This window comes from Buteo buteo, chromosome 12, assembly GCF_964188355.1.
Source record: "Buteo buteo chromosome 12, bButBut1.hap1.1, whole genome shotgun sequence".
Lineage (NCBI taxonomy): Eukaryota > Metazoa > Chordata > Aves > Accipitriformes > Accipitridae > Buteo > Buteo buteo.
The window spans coordinates 42645721-42669191 of record NC_134182.1 but is presented as its reverse complement, the minus strand read 5'-3'; the positions used below and the strand labels follow the sequence as shown (position 1 = coordinate 42669191).

The following is a 23471-nucleotide window of genomic DNA, read 5'->3' as shown; positions in this document are numbered from 1 at the left end:
TTTATATGATAGTAGTAGTTCCACACTTTCTAGGATATCTAGAGTGAATGCTTAAAGCCCACTGAGCTGAAAAGCAGCCACCAAACAACCCTCTGTGAGTTTATAATGCCCCTTCCAGCACAGAGGAATAGCAACTCCTGCTTCAGGAACAGGAAAGATTTCTCTGCTACTCCTTCCCCAAGAAGCTTCACGGCTTAGCTGCAAAAAGAGGGGGAGGAAGGAAATGTAGGTTGTGCATCAGTCAGTTTTCAGGATCTCATATTCTGGTGTCTCAACCAGAAGATCCGAAAGTGCATTAAATCCAGAGTAGGATCTGGGCACTGCCAGTATTCAGGTGTGGCACTGGGCTTTGCGTGGCTGAGCGGAGAGGATATACCCTCAGGGCTGAAAAGGATGCAAAGTTTCCACAGGAAAACCCTCCTTATCTTACAGCACCCAACAGCAATAACAACTCATAAGATGCCCATGTTTCTCCTTGAGGCTGTTCGCTCCCCGCCTTGCACTTAGGAATTTCCAGCCCACCAGACCCCTATTGGAAAGTCTATCTTTTAAATATGACCACTATAAACACTCCAAATTTTAATGGGCAGGATATCTTCAAAGAAATTACTCTGATTGTCAGAAACAGTCATGGTTTGATAGAGGTTGTTTTGCCTATCTGCAGCGGAAGTGGAGGAATGCACAGTTTATACTAAAATAACGTGCACTTGTCCTAATCACGGAGACTTCTGAACCTCAGCCAAGCCTTTTCACGTCATTACAGTCTACTGCGTGCTGTGAAGGAATTATTTGCCTCTTCACACTTTTGATCTTTGCAGAAAGGAGCGTATGGCATTTCCAGCCCAGATGTTCATGATGTTCCTCCTAGACCTGATGGAGAAGTTTCTCCCTAAATGACTCCTGAGCCTCATGCCCAGATGAGTAATGAGTCCCTTGTAAAGGTAAAAAATTAAATAAACACTGAAGCAGCTCTGTCAAGATCAAGTGGTGATAGTGGTGCTTGAAAGAGACTTTGGGAGACAAGAAATGTGTCATCTCAGGATGCTGTAGCATGTGGGACATGCAGGTGATGGGGAAAGTGAGGTTTTGATAGCTCAGCTTCGACAGTGGCTAAGCCCAGTGGAGGCCACACTGTCCTGCTTGGGGCTCTTCTCTGTGATGCCCATCCCTCTGCAAGGCTGTGGACTGCAGAGCTCTGCACCAGCAGGTCCAGGACCACTGGTCCAGTGTAAAGGGGTACTGTGATCCTCACTGAGAGACTAAATTACCAAATTTCAGATTTGAAACATTTTAATTGGATTTGATCATTGCAAGGGCAGAGGTCCTCGGCTGTGGGTCCTCTGGAAGGCACTGTGCTTTTGCAGCAGGCCCATGCAGAAACCCCATGCAGTAACCCCATGCAGGCCTCCAGAAAAATTTAATTCCCTGGTGTGAAGGTTTGTGGGCAGGACAGTGAGAAGCTGTGTAGTCTCTGAGGATCCTATGGAGAGGAAAACCACTTGGAGTCAGAGTCTATAGGTTGAGTGAGCTATTTATGGGCTAGATTCTTAAATGCAGCTCAACTTTCACAAACCTCTCCTTTACCAGTACTTTATATCCACAGCTAAGCAAAGGTGGATTCAATACACCAAACTGAATCTAAGTCTGGGACTAAAGAGTCTGGGCTCAGTTTTAGGGCTAGACGAGTCCCCCCTCAGCAAGGCTGATAGCAGCAAGTGCTATATAACCAATACTGACTTTTATTCTCTAATAACATGTTACCACTCCCATCTCCCCTTTCTTCACATAGTTTCCTCTATGTCCCTTTCTCTAACCAGTTTGTTTTTCTTTGCAGGCTCTGCCAAGCAGGTCTGCAGCCTGTCTTGATCTGAACTTTTGTATTAACAAAGCCAAGTCCTCAGTAGCAGTAATCCAGTGTTGTTGCATAACTTCACTGTGCTTGGCACAGAGGCATGTGTTTGGTCCTAGACATGTTGCTTGAAAACTCCTGCAGATCTCTGTGTTTTTCCCTTTTCTGTTCCCATGAAGGCTCTAGGCTGGCCTGAAGCTATGTGATGTTGTTCTCCCTTCTTAACATAAACGAGGAGCGAAAGGTTTTCTTTGCAGAGTCCTGTATTTTCTTTCCTACGCCAAAAGCTTCAGCAGCGTCGTGGTACTGCTGGAAGGGCGACTTGCTGGCAGGCAGTGGGAAAACAAACAGACAAGCTTACAAATAGCCACACTGGCACCACGAGACCTTTGGGTCCAGTTAGTCTTTACGCTGATGGCAGCAAGTGACTGGGAGAGACCCAGCATCGTTGTTGGGGTGCAAACCCAGGTGTCCACCAAGGTGGCCGAGGAAATCCTGTTCGGCACTGATGAAATCATGAAAAACAAAAGCAGAGGCAGTAAGTAAGTCCAGATCTGTTATTCTTTGAAAACTGTCCATCAGGGAAAATGCAGAAGCCCCACTTTCTGTACTGGGTAAAGGTGCTGATGGACTCCCTCTGCACAAAGAGCTCTGTGTATGGATAGATGAAAGTGCTCTCCAAAGCCTCAGCAGCAGCTGTGCTGGATTTATAGATGCATGGCTATAAGGAACAGTGATTTAAAATAACTGAACAGCCACTTAACTAAAGAGGTTTTTGTGATATTGTGATTTTATAACTGGAGCCTTAATATCGATGAGTCTGGCACAGCACAGCAAGTGATGCTGTAGGAGACCTCTTCTCAGTGGACCTGACAGGCTCTCTAGACTTCTTTTGCTCTATAAGAGCCATAACCAACTGTATGCATTAATGTGAACATCTCAGCCATGGTGCTGACAGCATTTGCAGCCCACCATCCAGGCACACTGTGTGATGAGCTGTGCCACCCCAGACCTTGGGGCTTTTCTATCTCTCCAGATCTAGGATTTACGGACTTTCTGTTCCACTCAGAAGCACTGTGGGTATCATCTCCAGCAAGGAGCCAGCCGGCTGGCAGGAGGGATGCTTGCTGGGTTTTTTTTGTAAAGGCATAAAGTGTCCTTAACCTGAACTCTTGAGTGCAAGATATTCTGATTGAGCAGCAAGAAGTATTGGCCTGTTCTACAGGTAACTTGAGCAGCTGAAAGAGGAGTTGAAAAAAACACACCAAAAAAGCTAAAGAATATTTTTGAATTTTCCTGTTTCAGAGCAGAAACCAGCCTCTAACTTCTGGGCTCCTTCCTCCGAATCAGCCCAGGGTCAGTAGCAGAACACCAGATGATACAAGTCCCTGGCTCTGAACCTGCTTGGCAATTCCTATGGATTCATGCAGCTGCATTTTATGTCTGTGCACAGCTGGGTGTCTCCTCCTAGTTGGTTTTGGCATCAGTTTTGCTTGTGGATTTAGCTAAGTTTTTTATCTCCTCCTCAAGCATCTTGTTTTTCTTCTCCATGTCCTCCCGTGAGCGTTCCACGTTCATCAACTTCAGCTCCAGTTCCTCAGACTTCTTCTTCTCCTTCTCAATGTCCTGATTCAGCCTTACCACTCTGGCCCAGACTTCATAGTTTTCCTTCTCGAGACTGCAAAGAGAATCAGAACTTGAAAGGATTGGATTGGGAGAGTGTCGGGAAGTCATCTTTTGGCTCTTAAGGAGTCTGCCCTCTGTGTCATTAAGCTATAAAATAAGCCAGAGGTGCGGTCCTGATCCCCTGACCCTCAATGGCCACATAACACAATGCAATAAATCAATACACATGATATATAATGATACAATAACAATATATGAAGCTATATAACACTGATCGTTGCAACTAATAATGTATTAACACTACTACTGAATTCTGGGTAGTATAATGGTACAATATTGTAGTAATAACAAGAATTATGACAGTGCAATTATTGCGGAAACATTACAGTGTCATACAATGATGTAATAAGAACTAGAGAATATTAATATTGTAGTAATATAACATTAGCAACTATGTCATGAGAGTACAGCACATGAGCATTGACTTTTAGATAGCCTACTACAATACTATATTTTATCATTAGTCATTACTCTTATATACTGTGTAGTATTACTGGTAAATTAATCTGTGCAATACTAGTGTTGTAATAACATGAGCTGAAGACTTCATACTCTCCAGAAAGCAGCACTGTGCAGCGTGTTACCTTTTAATTTGTTCCTCGTAGTCATTTTTCTGTACCTCCATCTCTTTTTTCAGCTTCAGGATCATGTTTTGCAGGAACTCCCTGCTCTCCTGATCAGACTTGGAGACCTCAGCAGGGCTGCTGGTGGGACTGGCTATTTCCTTTGGCTGATGGCTGGGACTGGGGCAGGGCAGAAATTCCTTATCAGAGCTGCTGCTTGAAGGGCTGGGGCTGGAGCCGCTGCCTTCCCCACTTTCTGCCTGGGAGGTAGGAACATTATCGTAGGTTGAAGCTCGGTGAAGGTCGAGCAGCTTAAAAAGATCATGAGACAATGTTCTCTTATGTCCATCGGGGACCACGGAGCGCATGCTGCTCCCAGGGGAGCTTTTCCAAAAGTCACTGGCAAATATGTCATTTTTGTCATTGCTGCCTTTCTCCCCAGGAGAAGCAGCTGTCAGGAAAGATTTCCTGTTAGGTAAAGTCTGAGTTCTTTTCCTTGACTGCATTTTCCACATTCCCGGTGTATCTTTGGACCCATTATCTTCTCTGGGTGCACTTAAGCTCACAGCTGGTCTGGCGGCACTGCTGGAATTCAGGTCATCTCTCTGTAAAATAGACCCATGGCATTAGGACAGCCTCATCCTGCTTTGTGAGCAAGGACAGGTTGCAGGGACTGCTGTGACTTCAATATTTAAGAAAGGGACATTTTAACATGCTAACAGGAATGGCCACAAGTTTTCCACAAAAAATTTTGGGTTGCACCATGTTTTCCATTAAAAAGAACTTTTTGCAGAGATTCTTTCTGAGTAAAGCCTTTAATCCTCAGTGTTTTCACTTCACCAGCATGAACTGAAAAGGCTTCATCTATTCTGCCTTTTAGCTAAAAAACTTCAGGAGTTTTCTTTTTTCCCAGAACAGTAGATTTTCCACAGGAAAGTGGAAAGTTTATCTACATTGTTTTCCTGATGTAGATATTCCAGAGATGACAGAGCTCTTTACCCTATTAATAGCAAGTGCTCTTAGTGGCTCGCTGACCTGTTAGATCCCATAATAATTAATCACACATCTATTAAATTTATGTTTTATTATTTCTCTGAGGATCTAGCCGTACCATTTTCCTTTGGATCAAGCTCTCTGTCCTGGGCACCGCAGGGTCCTCTGCAGCATCCCAGCCCACGGAGCTGCGTGGGATGGGGGATTTCTTGTCATTTTTTTGGGCAGGTGGGGAGGGTGGCACATCCTTGGATGGGGGAAAGAGGTCTGCATGGTCACTTATCATCACAGTCATCACCTTCTGGATCTGTGGGGTGCCTGGAAGAAATTACAAACCTGTCAGCAGCAAACCCAATGCAACAGGCTTTCTTCCACCCACACTTGCATTTTCTGGTTGGTCTTTCTGGTGTCCAAAATGGAGATACACATAGAAATGCAGGTGAAAACAAGGAACAGGATCACAAAACCAAGTAAAGGGAGGGATTTTTATATCACCCCAGAACAGCAGGAGTAGACTATGGAGCAACCAAGATGGGAGTCTGCTCAGCTGCACCAAGACACAAATTGTGCTTCTTTGGCTTTAGACAAGCAAAGTACAGGTATCAGTTATATGAATAGGCATATGAATGTCTGGACCATTTGCACGTGATGTCTGTAGAACAAAACAGTCTTTGGCCTTAAAATATTTCTTCTATTAGTTCTGCTGCATCTGGCCTTCCCCAGGGATTACAGTTTGGCTCAGCTAAACAGTAATTTCCTTTGTTTCTCTAAGAAGAATTTTACACCTTCCTGCTCTAAGCAAAAGAAAGATGACTTCACAAAATTCCTGAATTGTTTGAAATCTATGGAGGGAACACACAGTGCAATTCCTAAGCGGTTTTCGTCACCATAAACATTTATAGCGCAACACGTGCCTTTACTCTACCCTGCTGTATTTACTGTGCCCAGGCACATGTCTGGCTTATATCATGGGTCTACCATAGAAAATTTTTAATTTCAAGATTGTGGATGCAACTGGGTATTTCAGCATATCATGTGCTCCTATGCCAATTATTCCAGGAGTCCCTTTTACCTCTCATAATAATTGCAGGATCCTCTATCTTGGGTCTGATGAGGTTCACTCCAATCACTGTTGCCAGGTTATCCACACTCATCTTGTTGACGCTAGAGTTCAACTGTATTTCGTGTAGAAACCTGCCAGAATCCAAGGGCAAATATTTCAAGTCAGAGAAGGAAGACTGCAAAAAGCCTTACACACCCACTGGTATAAAATCCTGATTGATCCATCCAGCTCTTCCTTTAAATCCCAAGGACAGAAACATGAAATTGCCTTATAAGTGCAAACTGGAGCTGGGTCTTATTGGTATCAGTAGAAAAACCACCATGTGATGAGCTGCTCACCAAAAAAAAAAAAAATCAAAAAGGAAGGGAAAACCTCCATCTAATCTCTAACCAGAGAAAAACTACCTAGGCTGCGTGAAACCTGACAGTTTTGTTGCACAAGGCTTTGTCTAGAAAAACTACATTTGATTTTAATTCTCAGGGATTCATAAGTGAGTTTTAGGGTAGGCATTTATGCTCAGACATTGTCAAGGTGTTCATCCCCGTGGCTGAAATTCTCCTTTTACAAAAGTCAGGATCTGGTGCCTTGAGGGGAATCAAAACATGGCTTAAGAGGGCTCTCTCTAGAGGAGTCAGCCTCAGCCTTTGGGATGATATTTCTACTCACCAACACCAAATCTGAGCTGTTTATACCTTGTGCAGAGGACTGACCTGCAGATATAGCTGAGGAGGTTGTAGTTGTCTCTGGGAAGGAGGGACAGTTGCTTCAGGAGTTCCTGATGGCCCTAAATGCAAGTTAAGAAATAGCTCTATAAAGATTCACAGATACATATGGACACAAGAATGACTCTCAGTCACTCCATCCATTCCTATATGGTCTCACCTCTTGGCATTTGCTTGCCTTGGAAATTACATTTATCCAGCAGACCAAGCATGGACATGGAGAAGTTTTTGTACAGTGCTCAGCAAGAAGAGGCAGCCCATTGCCCAGTACTGCTGCTACCACAGCAGCAAAGGAAAGAGCAGGGTTCCCTACAGCCCAGCACGTGTGTGATGAGCTCTTCGGAAAGAGCTGATCACACCTAATCTTGCATTTCTTGTATATAAACATTTAAGACATTTTTAACCCCAAAGATCCTGAAGTGAAACAACCTACACGAAACATTTGCCCTTGAAATACAGGGCTGAACACTGCAGTTCACAGAGCTCATGCTACCAAGGATAGCTGCCTTATTTTTTTTGTGTATAGGAACAGCATCCATGAGTGGAGTTTTTGCAGTGGGGGGGCTTCTTTTCCACCAAATTATACAGTTAGGAAAAGACAGTTCCCATCTGTTTCTCACTTCTCCCTCTACCAAATCGCCACTTCCTTCTGTGGTCTCAGCCAGAGCCCTCTGCCAGCTCTGCTCTCAGCATGGGCTGATGGAGACTGCAGCAGGTTGTGTTTCCTTCCTCTTTTGCTCTTCACACTTGCTATTTGCTGCAAGCACTTAATGACAAGAGATGCTGAGCAGCTCTTAGATCTGCTCCAGAAGTGTAAGCTTTAAAATGGATAAACCCATGTTGTCAAGTGGGGAAACCCCACTGGCTTTGGGAGATTTTATCTTTTTAATTTTTTTTCTTTTTTCTTTTTTTTCCAGATTTTGAAGCTCAGTAATTACACAGCTTAAAAAGCACAGCTAAAGATGCACCCAGTGTCTCCTGCTCACAAAGCCCTGGCACTGAAACACAGCTAATTTTAAGGCCAGAAGGAGAGAAATTAATGCATCTCTACCTTTCTCTCATCTGCATCCAGCGCCTGACCGCACAGCAGGAAATCCTCGTACTGCATCCAGGGCACAACCGGCTCAGGGAGCTCCCGCAGGTAGAGTTTGAACAGAGAGGCCACGGTGTGCACATCCGTATCCCTGCAACATGCAAAGAGCCACTCACGTGAAACTCAGACCCAGCTGGTGAGCAACCCCTACCCTGCTCCAGGAGCATGAGATCATATTTAAGCTCTGTGTATAGATGCAGGAGACAGAGAGATATAAATAGGGAAGCCAAAGAAAGCTGGGGGGAATCCATAGAGCACCCCAAGCCAGGGAATGGCCCCAGCTGGTAGGAAAATAAATGCTTGGTGGAGATTTTCCCCACCATGGGGCTGGCAGGTCCCCAGTGTTCATACACAGGCTGAGCCTTCCCTGCCTGCATTTGACTCATGAGGGTTTGCATGCAAATATTGCCTGGTGTTCACATGTTTGGCAGGCACTCCCCACTCTGTGCGGAGCTGGCGAAGCTTGCCTGGGGTTTTTAAGATTAACAGCAATTACTGAAGATGTTCTGCCGGGACAGATGTTTGCAGCTTTGCATACCATATAGTTTACATTATGTCAAAAGGACACTGTCAAGATCATAAGCCTCTAATTTGACCTACCTTGAAGTCACTAAGCTGTTATAAACTTCTAGCAAAAATCCCCCAGTTCATTTATTTTTAGGATTGGTTGGGGTTTTTAAAATACTATTATTTTTAACAAATGCACATAACCATAGAGGAATTTTTTCAGAGCTGTGTTGTTGTAGGGCCTACCAATACACACCATTAGGCATCCTGGATGCCTGGGCTGCAACAGCAGTTTTCTAGCACTCCCCACCCAATCCTGCTGTGCTTGTGTGCGCAAGTGTGCCTGTGCAAACCCAAACAGGCTGCGAAGGTGGCACTGAAGGTCAAGCCAGCATCTTGCAGCGTTGAGGTCACTGGAAACCCCATTATTGGCCTTCCTCCTCGCTAAGAGAATATTTTGGTTGAAGTGCATGGGGGCTGCCATCACCCTGAGATCACCGCAGCAATGCTCATACCAAGCCCTGAGGCACAGGGTGCTGGGAAAAGGGCCAAACTCCCTCGCCATGCCCCACTGCAAAACACAGTTCTGCAAAAAATAAAAAAAGGCTTCACCTTCCTATGACCCCCATACAGGTTACAACAGGAAAGCTCTCAGCAGGACTCTGGCACTCAGAAAGCAAGAAATATTCAACTGCAAAACCAACGGCCAAGATGGTTATGCTCCCGGAGCAGCTGTGGCTCTACAGCAGGTATTATTTAGGTAAAAGTGCTGTGGTTTTTCCTAACAAAGCTGCATAAAGCTGGGTAAAAACAGGAAAAGTTTTGCGGTGAGGGACAGGCCTGTGGATAGAGAGATGAGGCCCCTGCACTCCACTTAGGCAAACTGTTTTGCACAAAAGTCCAGGGAAACTCCTGGGTTTGGGTGCGTCTCTCCCACAAGCACCCCAGATTTTGCTGGTGGCTCTCAGAGCTCAGGTGATGCCATATGGAGCAGCTCCCTGGGTCTGCATAGATGGGGCATCACCACAAGTATCAAACACCTTCATAGACAGGCAGCAGCCTGGGCACTCTTTGTCTCAGTTATGGTAGATAGGACAGGGCAGGAATTAAACCAAAAAGCTTCACTTTAGGTGCTGTGGAAAGGCAGGACCCACTTTTCCTTTATCCCAGCACAGGGGTCACTGCTTTCACCAGTGCAAACCAGAGGGTGAAGCCCTGGAGCAGCCTGCACAAGTGAGCAGGGGATGCTTATCTGACGGGGGCCAAAAGCAAGGGCTTAAACTCTGACTTGGGGCAGGGGACAGGTGGGAAACCATCTCAGAGATACCGAGGCACCTGCAGGGATAGCTGGTCTGTGAGCTATCAAGGGAGGGCTTTATAAAGAGGTGCACCAGGAGTTTACCTTTCTTCTCCCATTTTGCACAGGGCATGGCAGAGGTAGAAGTAGCAAATGTCTCTCTCCAAAGCCTCTCTGAGACACACGGGCAGGGATAGGCAGCTCTCTCAGCTTTAGGGAGTTTGCTATTTCCTCTTAGCCCTGCAGAGGAAGGGCGTCAGCCTTGGAGCAGCCAAAATCTCTCTGTCATCTCTATGTGGTGTTGTAGAGAAAAGCAACAGGAGGAAAATATCATGGCTATAGGCTGGCAGGGAAAGAAATAACTTCTACTGTGTGCATTAGGGTGTTCTCTGAGCTTATTTGTGATCCTCTACTTGCTCTCCTTTCTCTAAACCTCTGCTCTTAGCTAATGGGCTGTGTAGGCTCTTCCCTTTGCCTCCTTCTTTGGCTGCTCCTGCAAATGATAAATGCTGTGGGGGGCCAGGATTTTCCTAAATACTTTCCTTTTTTTCCATGAATCTCATCTCAGCACCCTCTGATTCTGCTTTTGCCTCCATTTGGGGTTTCTGCTGAATCCTTTCTCTTTGTCAAGCCCTTCTGGAGAGTCCGAGTTTCCTGCAGGGCACTGCTGGGCTCTCTGAGGGGTTAGACAGGCCACTTTTCCCCCAGATTTTGGGGTGTATGAGACCTAGTTGAGTAGGAGAGGGGGAATCTAGCATTACCGGTCAAATGATGGCCTTTCCCCAGCATCGAACGCGTCCCTGAGCTGTTTCACCAGGTTGTCTTGGCCAGGGAGGCGGAAGATGCCCTCCTCACTCACACCGTGCTCCCGGATGAACTCGGCACACTTCTGCACCAGGATGGGGACCTGGTGCTGCCCAAATTTCTGTTCATAGGCCATGGTCTCTGCCAAGCGCTGGCCAAACACCGCTAGGGAAAGGACAGAGAGGTTAGAGGAGCCCGAAAGCTTTGCTAAAGGCATATTACCTGCCAAAGTACATCAGGTGCAAATGTGATAGCAGTACCTGCTTTTCTGATAGCATAGGAGCTACAAGAAGTCTGCAAACTGGGCGAAATTCTTCCAAAGAATTAATAGCAAAATGAAACCTTGTTCATCTACAAATAATTAACAGTTCTCAAAATGATTAAAACCAAGCAGTGAGCCTTGTTTTTTGCCATGCTGCTTGCTGGCCTTGGAGCAGGGTGCTGATACAGAGGGAGATGGGAACAGCAAAAAGGCTGATGCAAGGCACAGGGAGAGAAGGCAAACTCATCACACAAAGCTGAAGGATATAGAAAGCACAGGAGAACACTAAGGAATAAGAAAAGCAGCCTTGAAGAGATTTGGAGCTTGAAGTCTTACTGATTTAGTTGCTTTTCTTCCCCCTCCCCTCTCCTCTCACCCTCCAGAAACTCCCCTGTGCAAAGAATAGCAGTATTTTGCAGTGAGTGGTACCTTTCCTTCGGAGCAATGGCCTTTTCCTCCTGAACTCACAGCAAAAGAACAGCTCGAAGGTGGGAAGGCAGCAGCCTCCATCCCAGCTTTTCCTCCTCGGAGCCTGGGGCATGGTAAGAGCAGACAACTCCCAACTCCAACTGGCTCTGGGATATTAATGGCAAAGGGTCCTATGGTCCTCTACCGTATTTTTGCCCCAGCAGTGCCTGTGATGTGTTCACATTGTGCTCTGAAGGCTGAAATAATCCCTGTGCATCTTCCAGACAAGGAAAATGCAAGTAAACACTTTCATCTGGAACCACAAGGCTTGTTGGCACCTGCCTGATCATGGGGGTTTTTCATTTATGACTTGCTTACACTTTTAAATAATGAATATAAACCTGTCTTTGTGCACAGTAAAAGCAAATAGCTTGGTTTTTTTGTTTTGTTTTTTTTTTTTTTTTACCTCTCTGCATTAATTGCTTATTTAACTGCAAGCTGGCAGATTTGTTAATTTGGGAATACCTCCCTGGGGCCAACGCAATGCCCATGCCAGCCCACTCGGCAGGCGGCTGTCATTGTAGGGTGGCAGCCAGGCCTGCAAAACCCCTCCGAGATTTTGGAGATGCTTTTGCTGTTGCTTCACACTTGGCAGCTGCTCTGTTTTTTGGCGTGCAACAAGCTCACAACTAGCTGGGTCACATGGGGCTGCTTCCAGGTGGGCTCTTGCCAAAACCTCCACTATGCAGTGGGTTGCTTTAAAAGCACGTGTTGCTTCAGCTTGCATTGAGGCCAAAAACCTAAAGCATGAAGTTTTGGGAGTCTGTTAACCTGTGCGTTGACATAAAATGCAGCTCCATGGTACCTGACTTCTCTGCTACCCTCAGGGCTCTCTGTACTACTATAAATTTACATTTTCTCTCATATAAGGTCACTTTATCTAGCTGGAAGAAACTGGCAACCTTCTAAGTTTAAGCAAGGATCAGATGCAGAGTTGTTATTAAATACTAGAGCCAGGTGGGGCAATGCCCTGAAAATTTCTGGCTCATGCAATCCTAATTTCAGATGAGTAATGCTGCATCCCCCAGGGCACAGCATGTTTCAGTTTAGAGGCAGAAAACACCAGGGTTGCAGAGGAAAACCAGCTGTGTCGTCATTTAGGTGAAGCTTATCTGTGCCTATGGCAGGGTCACAGTGAAAGAACTCAAATTGGCAGCGCCTACTTGCCTCTGAACTGCTGTGATTTATATTAACGCAGGAGCTACAGGAGATGAGAGCTCCATCATGCTTGTCTTACACAGCTGAAGGGCATGGATGCTGTAAAAAAATTATATAAATAGTCAGGGCAAAGCACAGAGGGAGGGAGGAGAGGCTCAGGATGACCATCCGGGTTAGTGCTCTTTTGGAGGAGAACTGAAGAGACTCCCAGCCCTGTTTCATTGGTGAATCTTGCTTATAGGAGTTCATCCTTATAGGAAAAATCTGGATAGTTCGTTCTTATAGGAAAAGTGGCTGGCGTGACCTTTGCTGCTTCCTTTGTGGGCCTTGCCTGTGGTGGCAAATTTACAGTATGCCCCTTTCTGGTCGATTCATCTTTTATACTTCCCTGACCACAATTCTGTAATGGCATAAATGCATGCCTGAGGGGACTGGAAGAAAGGATCCTGTTGCTGCAAGCCTTGTCTGTGTGTGAGGAGGGCAATTACGTGGCCATGGCAGACTGCAGAGAAAATGGGGCAGAAGGGCTGGGCTGAGCAAGAAAAGCTGGAAGAAAAGCAAAGCAAAGAAAATGGCAGGTGAAAGCAAAATTTTTCAATGCTTTATCCCTGAGTAAGATTTGTTTTCAAGAACAACGTTTTATGGGGTCAATAAGTCAATGAGGAAGTTTGCAAAAGAGGTTGAAACCAGCCCAGAAATCTTCATTCATACTTGGCTGCCATTTCCTTAACACTGCCCATGTTTGCAGCAGACCCATCACCACAGGGTCTGGTCTAAGAGTAGGTTTCTAAGGCATTACAAGTTACAGTCACATTACAGCCTGTTTTCCAGTTTCAAGGGTTTATGAGACCAGCTTTGAAATCCTCACACAAAAGTACTGCAGACCATGAGATGGTAGGAAATTGCTTCTCCAAGAGCTGTCCCTGCTCCCCTTTACCTCCTGACGCTGACCCCAGCACTCGTCGGATGGATTTAACCCATTCTTCCATCTCAGACTGGGAATTAGCCATGAGCACGCAAGTGTCCTGCCCTGCCCGGTTCTGGTCTCCAGAGACCCCTGAAAAAAAAAAAACCAAAAACAAAAACATTTATGCTTCATTTATAGAGAGGATTGGAGGAGAAAAGACACATTCTTCTTGTTTTCTTTGCTAAATGCTTTTGGCTCTGAATTTCCCCATTAATGTCTATTTGGCTGTGAAATGAAGCAGTGCTCTTATATTTCACCCTTGCTGAAGGTCTGCAAGAAAGGAACAGAAACTGCTTAACATTGCAGCCTGCCAAGGCCATGAGACATGGGCACTGACACAGGGCCCTCCTCCAGCCCTGACATGTGAATATTGAAAGCAAGACATTAGTTTTCATGTACAATGCAGCACTGTGGGGACCTTGAAAAGAAGTGGGAGCAAAAGGACTGGAAAAATGACTTGCCTAAATGATGTTGGGTGAACAGTCCACCCCAAAAGTGTGTGACAAAGAGGAGTGAAGCATCCTCACCTGGGATGATTTCGAAGATAAATTTCCCTCCTTCCTCTGGGTTGCTGGCCACCTCCTTGATGGTGCTTCCCTGGAGAGATAGGCAGCCCTAGAACAAAGCAGAGCAGGAGCTGCAAATACCTGTGTCCCATCTCTGCAAGGCTGACATTACCATATGTCAGCACTGAGGATTGAAGTCCTTCTTTCGAACGGATTGCAGGAGCTGGTGCCCTATACATATATATATATATATATATATATGCTAAAAATTATTTTTCAAACACTAAGGGACACTTCCTAAATGCCAGTTTTTCTGATGAAGTGATTCTCAGAATGAGAAAACTGGTTATTTTGCTCTTTCCTTTTTTCCTCCCTTCTCATGTTTTTTTAATGCCTGTTGGGAGTGGAATAAGAGAGTTCAAAGGAGAAGGGACCTAACAAAATACCGGAGCATCCTGTTTCTGCTGCACTGGCGCAGGAAAACTATTCCTTTAACACAGCATCACTTAAACCCAAAACCCAAACCTAAAGTTTGCAGGAGAGGAGTAGAGAAAAAGAAGAAAAGGAAGGGGAAAGAAAAAAGCAAAGTGGAAAACAGCCGTTTCTTTTGGACCTTCATTTCCCCAACTGTCGTGGTGAACACGGGCAGCTTGGTCCTTGCTGGGGGGAATGGGTGGGAAGCGGCCGAAACACGTAGGGGCCAAGCAGACGTGAGTCAGCACCAGAGGCCTTCCGAGGCAGGAAATAAGGCAGCACCACAAAAATAAAGTTTCTCAGCGATTTCAACCTCCTGAAAGCCATTGGGCTACTGCGAGCAAGCGCTCCAAAAGCCTGAATTGCAGCTGTATCAGAGTCATTGATGGGATCAGAGAGGCTTGAAACGACCCAGGATGGTGCATCAGGGTCACCACGAGAGCTGCCAAACGCACCATGAATAGCAGCAATAAGCTTTTCACAGCACTTTCTGCTTCTATATCCCAATTACAACCAGGGAGACTGCTCATCCCAGTCACCCCTGAAACAGGGCAAAGGCAGAAATAGGACCTGGACCCCGCCAGGCTCAGCCCTGTGCTTTCACCCCAAGGATCTACTGATTGCCTTCCCCTTACGAGCATTTTCTATCTTGAGAGCAGTTTTGCTACCAGTAACATTTTGTATCAAGAATGGCTTTTCCAGCAAAGGGGAGAACCTTTCCCTGAAATTTCTCAAAACAAGGAAAAGATGGTGGGTATTACTGGTGTAAGCTACAGTATGGAGCAAATGGTTGAAAAACTAAAAAGTTATCCACGTAAATTGGGAAAACAGCATGATTTCTTCCTGGCAAGTGTACTACAATGCACACCCTAGGAAATGGTTTATTTGGGTGAGACAGAGGGCTTGTTACAACCCAGAGGGGCTGAAGATGGGAGGATGCTGCTGGAGGGCTGCGGATGTCGGACACTGGTGCAGATGTTCAAATCATGCCCAAGTGGATGATCACAGTCCTGTTTTGTGCAAAGGGTTGGGTGCACATTGTGCTCTCCTGAGGATCTCAAAAAGCATCAGAACAGACATGCACTGGAGTGCTCAGCACATTTCAAGCCTTTTCCCTTAGAGGAAAAGGCAGCTGGGCAAGTTTCCTCTGGCCGCACGGGGTGGACCGGGGCGGCAGCCGAATAGCACAAACTGCATCTGCACCTCTGAGCCTTCTGTGAAGGATGTGGCTGGGCTGGGATGGCATACAAACCCAGAGGCCAGAGAGAGAGAGATTTCCTTTCCTCATCCCTCCAGCTGCCCTCTTGTGTGGCAAGAGGTCCTAAGGAAGCAGCTGCCCATTGCTGTCATCTGCCCACAGCCCTGCCATGAGGTCTGTCCTGGGCAGATCCTCACACTCAGGCTATGCTGAAAGTCCTGCTTATTTTTTCCTAAAAGCATCCTGTAAGATGCCTTTCCCACCAAGTGCATGGCTGAAACCTCTCTCAAAGCTCCCATCATCTTGTCCAACCATTGCTGCACCTGCCATCATAAAAATGGTGGTGTACCGAGCTCTTTTTCTTCCCAGCCTGTTTCTGTTGTCTTGGAAAATGGTAGCAACTTTCTAGTTGGTAACTGGGGTTTTTTTTCCACCACCCTGTTGCTTGGGCACAGAGGGACCAAGCCCCCAGCAGGGCTTGCAGGCACTTTATTTAAGTGCATAGATGAGGCTCCTGATCAGGATGTCTCATCTCTGTTACTGCCCAGAGGCAGAAAACTCCTTTAATACCCTACTCCAGACCCATCCCAAACCATTTCCTGATGAGCAAAGCTGCAAGAAGGGGAAGACTAAGGACCAGCGAAGCCCAGCGGTCTCATCCTACCTGTGGTTTGACATCGTCCTCATCCTTGTAGTAGTAAAGCTGCTGGCCCTTAAGCACGAAGTACCGCTGCTGCCAGTTCTTGACAATGGAGCGCTGCTTTTTCAGCCAGCCGATCTTCAGGGGCCGCTCTAGTGGGTTGGGGGAGGCCGGCCGGGTGCCCACTGGCTCACCGCTCATCACGCTCTTGGAGCGGGCTGCCAAGAAAAGAGAGGGATAGGCTGGCGGGGACGCACAGGGACGAGCTGCCAGCAGTCCCACGTCCCCAGGGCAGGTTTAAGCTACAACAGCGAGAGAGGCTCTCTGCCCCTCTGCCTGTGCTGAGCAAACTGGCTAGAGTTTTTAAAGGAAGTGGCTGCAGTATCTGTCAGTGTGTGCTTCCTTTTTCCTGCGTGGGAGTAATTGTCTTGCAAGTGAGAAGAAAATCATTAGCTTTTTTTTTTTTTTAATGGGAGTGTGTGTTTTTTTTTATAGCCACCCCAAACAGCCTGCAGCAGCGATAGCAGAATGACCCAGCCTGGCTCAAAAAAAACTCCGTGGAACTTGCAGTTTTGCTCTGGGAGAGTATTGCCTGATGTTTCCAATGGGGCAGTTCTCACACAATGGGATTGGAAAGTCTCCAAGGGGGGAAAAAGTGCCAGTATGGATTTACCAGCTGGGCAGAAGAGTGTCCCCTGTCTCCTCTTTGCATCACATAGATGGGTCCCATTGGTGCCACTGACCTGTGCCAGGTACCAGCAGCATGGCCCTGTGGTATCTCTAAATGCGTCCGTGATAGTAAATGCCTTGGGAGGGATCATTTCCAGAAGGGATTTTTGCCTCTGGACCGGGCACTGCAGGACCCCAGTGCCAAGCCACCTGGGTAGAGTTAGCATTTATGGTCTCAGGGAAAAAATAGTTATATGACTCCAGGGGAATTCAGCTTCACTGGTCTCTGCACATGGTGATTTCCTGAGGTCCTACAGCTCCCCTGCTAAAACGGAGCTGATGGCACCTGGCTGGGTCCTACGGGTGAGGATGGTGCAGGATTCGGGCCCCTGAGCTCAGCAGCATTGGCTGGCAGAGGGCATTCAGGCTGAGCCAGGGCTGTGAGGGAGGTGTTGTGTAGTGCTGTGGGATGGGGAAAGCTGCGGCAGCCCCATATCTCTGCCCCCAGATGCTCACTTTTCCCCCGAGCTGGTCAGCGGAGCGGAGAGCTGCAAAAGCTGCATTAGATATGAGTGTCGATGAATCCTGGTGTGGACCTGAGTGCAAAGGACAAGCTTAAAAAAGCAGAAAATTAAAAATCACCCATCGCTGCCTTGTGATGTTTGGGAGTGGGGGCATCTCACGCCTGAGCAGGTGCTCCCATTGCACAGACACCCACAGGGAGCCTGAGCCTACAAAACATTTTGCACTCAGTGCCGAGCAGTTAGCAGTTGCTTCAGAGGTCAGGGGTGCTGCAGTTCAAGAGTGTGCCCCCTTCCCCTTCTTACTCCCCCTGGAGTAAGAAACCCCTCTGCTTTTTGCCTTTGTCCTTCTGAGCCAGGCTTGGGTAGGGCATTCTGAGTTCACCCCTCCACTACAAACTTGTCACAGGATTGCAAATCACTTCCCAAAAAATCAAAAAGGATTGTGAATCCAAAAATCAGCCTTCAAAGTGCAGTGAGGATGCTACTTATACCTCAATGTGTGCTGATATTGGATGCCCCCTGCAGAGGATGTGGTTATAAGCAAGGACTTTTGAAAGGGATTTGCCAGCCAGCTTCCCTGAAAAATACTGGTACTGGGGGTTACCCTGATGCAAAAAAACAAAATGGGGTTTCCAAATTGCACCTCAAGCTTGGGACAGTTTCTTTGCACTTTGCCAAAACATCTGCATTACTCAAATCTCATAAATATTAATATGATTCTCAGCAAACTGCTCACGAGCAGCATCGCTCCTCTCCATAAATCATGTTCCTTCCTGTCCTGCGGCTGCTGTCAACTCCTCGGGGGTGAGGATTTTTGGGGAATGATCCGCAGGGGTGGAGCAGCCGCTGGGAGCATGGAGGCTACTGGGTGCAGGGCGCTGCCTGCCTCCCACAAATGCTTTGCTCTGCAGAAACCACAGCCCGTTGCCAAAGAGAAAACCCCGGGTGGGCTGGCTCCAAACTAGCCCCCTTCTGCACTCCCACGAGCCAGCACTCTGATGCCTTCCTGAATTTTGCTGTGTGTTCTCCTACCTGATCACAGGACCTAATGTCGCCCTTGAAACAGAGATGCTGATACTCCCTCTGTTTAATTAGCACTAGCATTTGCAGAGTGAGGTCTCCATACCAAGCACCGATGACCACAAGGTCTTAATCTGAAGTGAAGCTGTTGCAATGCAGCTCGCAGGGTCCCAAATGGGTGGAAATCAGGGATGAGTCTCCATCCATCAGCTCTGTGTTCAGCCTTCCCCAAAGAGCTCAGCTCAGCCCAGCAGCACTGATATTCCAGCGGCACAAGACTTGGAAGGAGAAATCGTGTCTTTTATGAAAAATGCAATGTTTTACTACTTTTTATTGAAGATATTAATCTCCCTCTAAGCCCATCATGGCTCCATCAGGGCTCCACGCCATGGAAAGGAATTAGCCCAGCAGGCACTGCTACCCAGGGGTTCCTCCTGCTCTCAGCCTTGAGCTTAAATTGCCCGGTCCTTGCTGGAAATAACGTTTATTCTCTCCCTCCTGCAGCCTTTCGCAGGTGTATAAGGAATGTGCATTCAGAGGAGTACGCTTGGGTCCCCTTTCTTTAGCATCAGCCCTTCTGAAATGCCAGACTCAAGGTGCAACCAAAGGTCTGTGCTTAGCCATGGCTTAGCTGTGTTCGTGCACATACATACGCACCAATGTGAACATGGAGATGTATTTTCCCTCTGCATGAGACAGCTCTTTATTTAAGGCCAAAATAGCAGTTTGCAGGATCCTTCTTACCCACAATGTGAGCACTACTCAACTGCTGTTCCCACCTCAGGGCTTGTGCGGAGGTTTGGGGAGGGAGTTGCTGTGGGGACCTTGGCTTTGCAGACAGCGGGCTATTTTTGCCCAGTGGAAAGTTTTCTGCATTCACAAAACCAGAACTATCAAGGCTGTGGCTCCTTCCCTTACAACTTTTCCAAGTTTCTATCTTTTGTGGCCAGTGCGATGCCCAGCTCACATGTGATGACCAGCTGAAAATTTTACGTGGGGCAGGGGCGAAGCTTTTTCCCTGGCTCTCACCAGGCTGGTCCAGCACTTGCAATCATCACCTTCACCAACACATCCCTGCCACACTTGGCCCCGCTCCTCCTTGCCACTCTCGCAGGGCAGGAAAGAGCCACTAAGAGCAAATGTGGTGCCTCCCAAAGCGTTTCCTGCGGTAAGCGCCTCTGAAGTTGAATATTTCCTCCAAAACATCCTCACTCTTCCTCCAGCCCTGTGGACCAGCCACAGCAGGGTGCCTGTGTCCTGCTGCCTGCTCCCAGAAAAGAGGAGCCCTGCCAAAGTGTGACTTGCAGGAGAAATTGCATTGGGTGCCACTGTGCTATCCACATCGACGCTGGCTCCTGCCCCAAATCCTTGTCTTGGGCAAGAGCTCTCCCTGCCATCCCCTTTGCTCCTGCCCCACAGGAGGGACGTCGGGTACTTGCAATAAAAACCAGTAAAAGCAAAAGTGCCACACTAGGTTTTGTAATGAACATTGCAAACGCAATTTTCTCCTTCATTGAAATAAATAGTTTTGCATTTTTCTCAGCGTGAGGAAGCACACAGAAGCCAGTGCACTGTCCTGGGGCTTTACAAAAGCTGCTTGTGCCACAGCCATGGCTGGAGATGAGGAGGGGGAAGCATCCTGAAGCCGGGAGGAGCCAGCAAGGGTGGTGGTGACTAATTTGCAATTATTTTCCACAAGCAAGTCACATCCCTGCTGCACCTCTGAAGACAGCAGCGGCTGGTCCCTGCAGCCACAAACCCTGAAGCATGAGAAGAGTCAATGCACCGAGGTGTACCCCAGCACTCAGGTCTCTGCACACACACCCACACACACCCCCCTCATCTTATGGGCTCACAGAAGCTGCAAGCTGCAAGAAGCACCCAGAATTTCATCACAAGCAGATTTTCTTGAAAAAAAGCAATCCCTGGTAACAACACAGGTGCAAGCCTGTGTTCCATCTCCACCCTCTCTGCTTCCCAGCAGCCAGCAGGCTCAGTGTCCCCTGGCCTTTTTTTCTGAACTACCAATTGAATTTACCTACTGCTCCACAGTCTTTGTGCAGAAAAATACTAATTATCCTAAGAATGGGCAATGCAGAAATCCGGGATGCTGAGCCTAGCCACAGCAGTGGCCACTGGGGAGCAGAGGTGCTTGATTTGGGGCCTTGTGTGAACCAAATGGTTTGGCCATGCCAACAAAAGCAGCTTCAGATAGAAGTCCAAATTGCCTTTGCAAGAAAATCCATCCAGGATGACCTTGCAAGCTGACACAAGGTGCGGGGAGAAAGCTCAGCACCGCAGAGACCAGCTTGGTCAAATCTCTCTGCTGCAGGGAGAAATCAAGTTGCTGATGTGTGCCTTGACCATGTTTTGGCACCAGGGCCAGGACCACGGAGGGCCCTTGCCTCAGTGTGTGCACAAGGCTGGGCTCGTGCACCCCTTCCTCGATCGCGGCATCCTCGCGACCAAATTCCCTCCCTGATTGCTTGACTCAAAAGCAGGCATTGGGTCTGCCGTGACATTTTGGCCACAGAACCCGCCGTGGGGATCCCTCACTCCTTCCCAAAGGCGTTCTCAAGTGGTTTTCATGCTGGAGATGGATCCCATGACAGAGGAGTTCCGTGCAAAGCCTGGGCAGAGGCAGGAGATAAGTCAGGAAATCGCACGGTGAAGCTGTCCTGCGGCACAGAGCCCGGCATGGGCGTCAGAGGGCTCTTTACCACGGTGAGAGGAAACTAGTGACGTCGGGGTGGGCGAAGAAACCTGAGCAAGAGCGAGATTGCTTCCTCCAGCCTGCACTGCTCTGTCCGCTTCTTGGCCTGCAAGGCTTGCGCTAGCAGAATGAGCCCATGTGGTTTAAATCCCCCCTAAACTTGGATTCTGGGTGGGCAGCGGACCCACGCTGCCAGGTCCCCCAGTTCCCCACCCTACCGAGACAGCCGCTGCTCCAGCCCCAGAGCCACCGCCCTGGCTGTGCTCCCACAGCATCCCTCAGTGACAATTTTGCAAATCACTTCTTGCAAATCATTTGCAAATCATCTGCCACTTGAAAGTGGTACCTGGGGGCCAGGTCCCCACACTGAGGCCAGAAGCGGGTTCGGGTCTGGGCTGTAGCCAAAATTGCTGCTGGGCTTGGCCATGGGCACCCCAGCAGACCCTGGCTTGCACCCGAAAGGCTGAAGCAGAAACAGAAGGGCATAAAGAAACAGTCACAGTACCTATTTTTGCAGCATCCATTTTCAGGTTGAAATCCCAGTTCCGTGGCAGCTTGAGGGACATTTTGGATCAGGAGGGGCTTTTTTTGTTCTGAGGGAGGCTTACTTAGGAGACAGGCTGAAATGAAGCTCTGACAGTCCCGTGGGGATCCTGCGCCCGGGGTGCGATCCCCCCCACGAAGAGCGATGGCTCGGCAAGGGTTGATTTGCCAACGTACTTCCTCCTCCCTCCTCTGAGAGCGGCTGTGAACAACCCCATAAAAGTACTTTCCTGCCCTGCTTTCCTGCAAAGCTCTCGTCTTGCTTCCCCGACGATGCCGAGGTGATGCCGCCTTTTTTGCTCCCCTTTTTGCTACCCCCTTTGGCTGATGTGGAGATGCCGCAGCCTGGCCCCAGCCTGCACCGAAGTGTGGCTGCCCAGGGTTGCTCTCTGCGTGCTGCTCGTTGCATTTGAGGAAGTGGGTGTCCTTCTTGGTGCTGTCGGTGCGCTAGAGAATTGCTTGCTGAAGGACACGGCCCAGCACAGAGTTTCGGGAAATGTTTTGCTCAGCAGCAAAATGGGGATGAAATGAGGCTGCTCTTGGAGGAAAGGCTGTGGGTATCAGAGCAGTGAGGGCCAGGGGATGTGGGCACAGACCCCATCAAGACCACCATATCAAGCAAAGCTCCTTTCCCTGCTCACAACAGCGAGTGTATCCTGTTTCATGTCATTTAGTGCTGTTTTTCCACAAAAGAAATGGCTGTGCATCTGCAAAGCAGACTGCAATGCAATTGAACTAAGATGCAGCTCTTGAGACACAGGATAAATGCCAGGAAGGGTTGTTGCATTCATAAACACCCAAATGGAGCAAAAAGCAGCGAGGACAGCTGCAAGACATGGCAGTGTGCCCCAAAAGCCTAACAGAGAGCTCCAGGCCCCGTTTCCCCCCACCATACCGCGAAAGCCCAGGCCTTGCAGGGGGAAGTTGCCCTGAACAGAAGCAGAAACAGTGACATGAGGAGCACAAGAGGCTGAAAGAGGACGAGGCCACTGGTTCCTGTTCTGATTTGCAGCCGAGCTGTCATGCCCAGGATGCACCGAGCCACTTGCAAAGGCTTTTTTTTTAGTGCCATAGTGTATATTGAGGCTGTGCCTCTTGGGGAAGGAGCTGGAGCCTGCGTTGACTGCTTGGTCGCAGCACAGCCAGGGTGGACCCTGGTGGGCTAATTTGGGTTAATCACAGCTGAAAAATGAATTTGTTGCTTTGAGCAGTGAGTGGAGCTAGCTCAGAGATCCCCAGCTCACATATTCCACTGCTGAAAATCCAGAGAACAGGATGGCATGGAAAGCAGTGCTATCGCAAAGGAGCAGCCCAGCATGTACCCAAGCCTGAACTAGATTAAACCCAGTATCCTGCTTTGGACCTAAAATGCCTGAATTAACTCCATTTCTGCTGTACCCCGAGCAGAGGGCCCTGAATGAGCCCTGAATTAAGCACCATTTTTCCCCTTGTCTTAATAATAACTGCAGAAAGCTAGAGGAGCTCTAGGGGGTCATGCATATTAATCCTTTTTTTCTCTTCAACCCATTTTTTTTTTATGAAAGCCCAGCAGCAGCTTCTGAACAGCCGCCTTTCCCCACCTGCCTGTGCGAACAGGATGTCACGCAGCACTTTCCCCTCCTCTAGAAAGGAAACAGCAAATGTTTTAGCCCAAAATCATGCAATTCAGCCCAATGCTGTGTGGCTACGCCACAGCAGCTCAGCCCTCTCTAGCACCCCAAAAGAGCCCTTCACAAAAGCCCAGAGAGCTGT

General features: G+C 47.9%; 1 protein-coding gene across 3 annotated transcripts; it reads right to left on the bottom strand.

Annotated features, from left to right (window-relative positions):
- Positions 1-566: 566 nt before the first annotated feature.
- Positions 567-22109, bottom strand: ARHGAP25 (Rho GTPase activating protein 25). 3 transcript variants are annotated; one of them, XM_075043695.1, is made up of 12 exons: positions 21682-21703; positions 18570-18741; positions 16275-16468; positions 13960-14047; positions 13403-13522; positions 10535-10742; positions 7928-8060; positions 6865-6938; positions 6164-6285; positions 5210-5409; positions 4120-4703; positions 567-3527 (listed from the first exon to the last, which is right to left on the bottom strand). In XM_075043695.1, the coding sequence occupies exons 3-12, from the start codon at positions 16449-16451 to the stop codon at positions 3317-3319; spliced, it is 1917 nt and encodes a 638-aa protein (XP_074899796.1). In that variant the 5' UTR covers positions 16452-16468; positions 18570-18741; positions 21682-21703; the 3' UTR covers positions 567-3316. The 3 variants fall into 3 exon arrangements, with proteins under 3 accessions (XP_074899796.1, XP_074899795.1, XP_074899797.1); XM_075043694.1 differs by lacking the exon at positions 18570-18741 and having other exon boundaries at positions 21682-22109; XM_075043696.1 differs by lacking the exons at positions 13403-13522; positions 13960-14047; positions 16275-16468; positions 18570-18741; positions 21682-21703 and adding an exon at positions 11269-11423.
- Positions 22110-23471: the final 1362 nt, after the last annotated feature.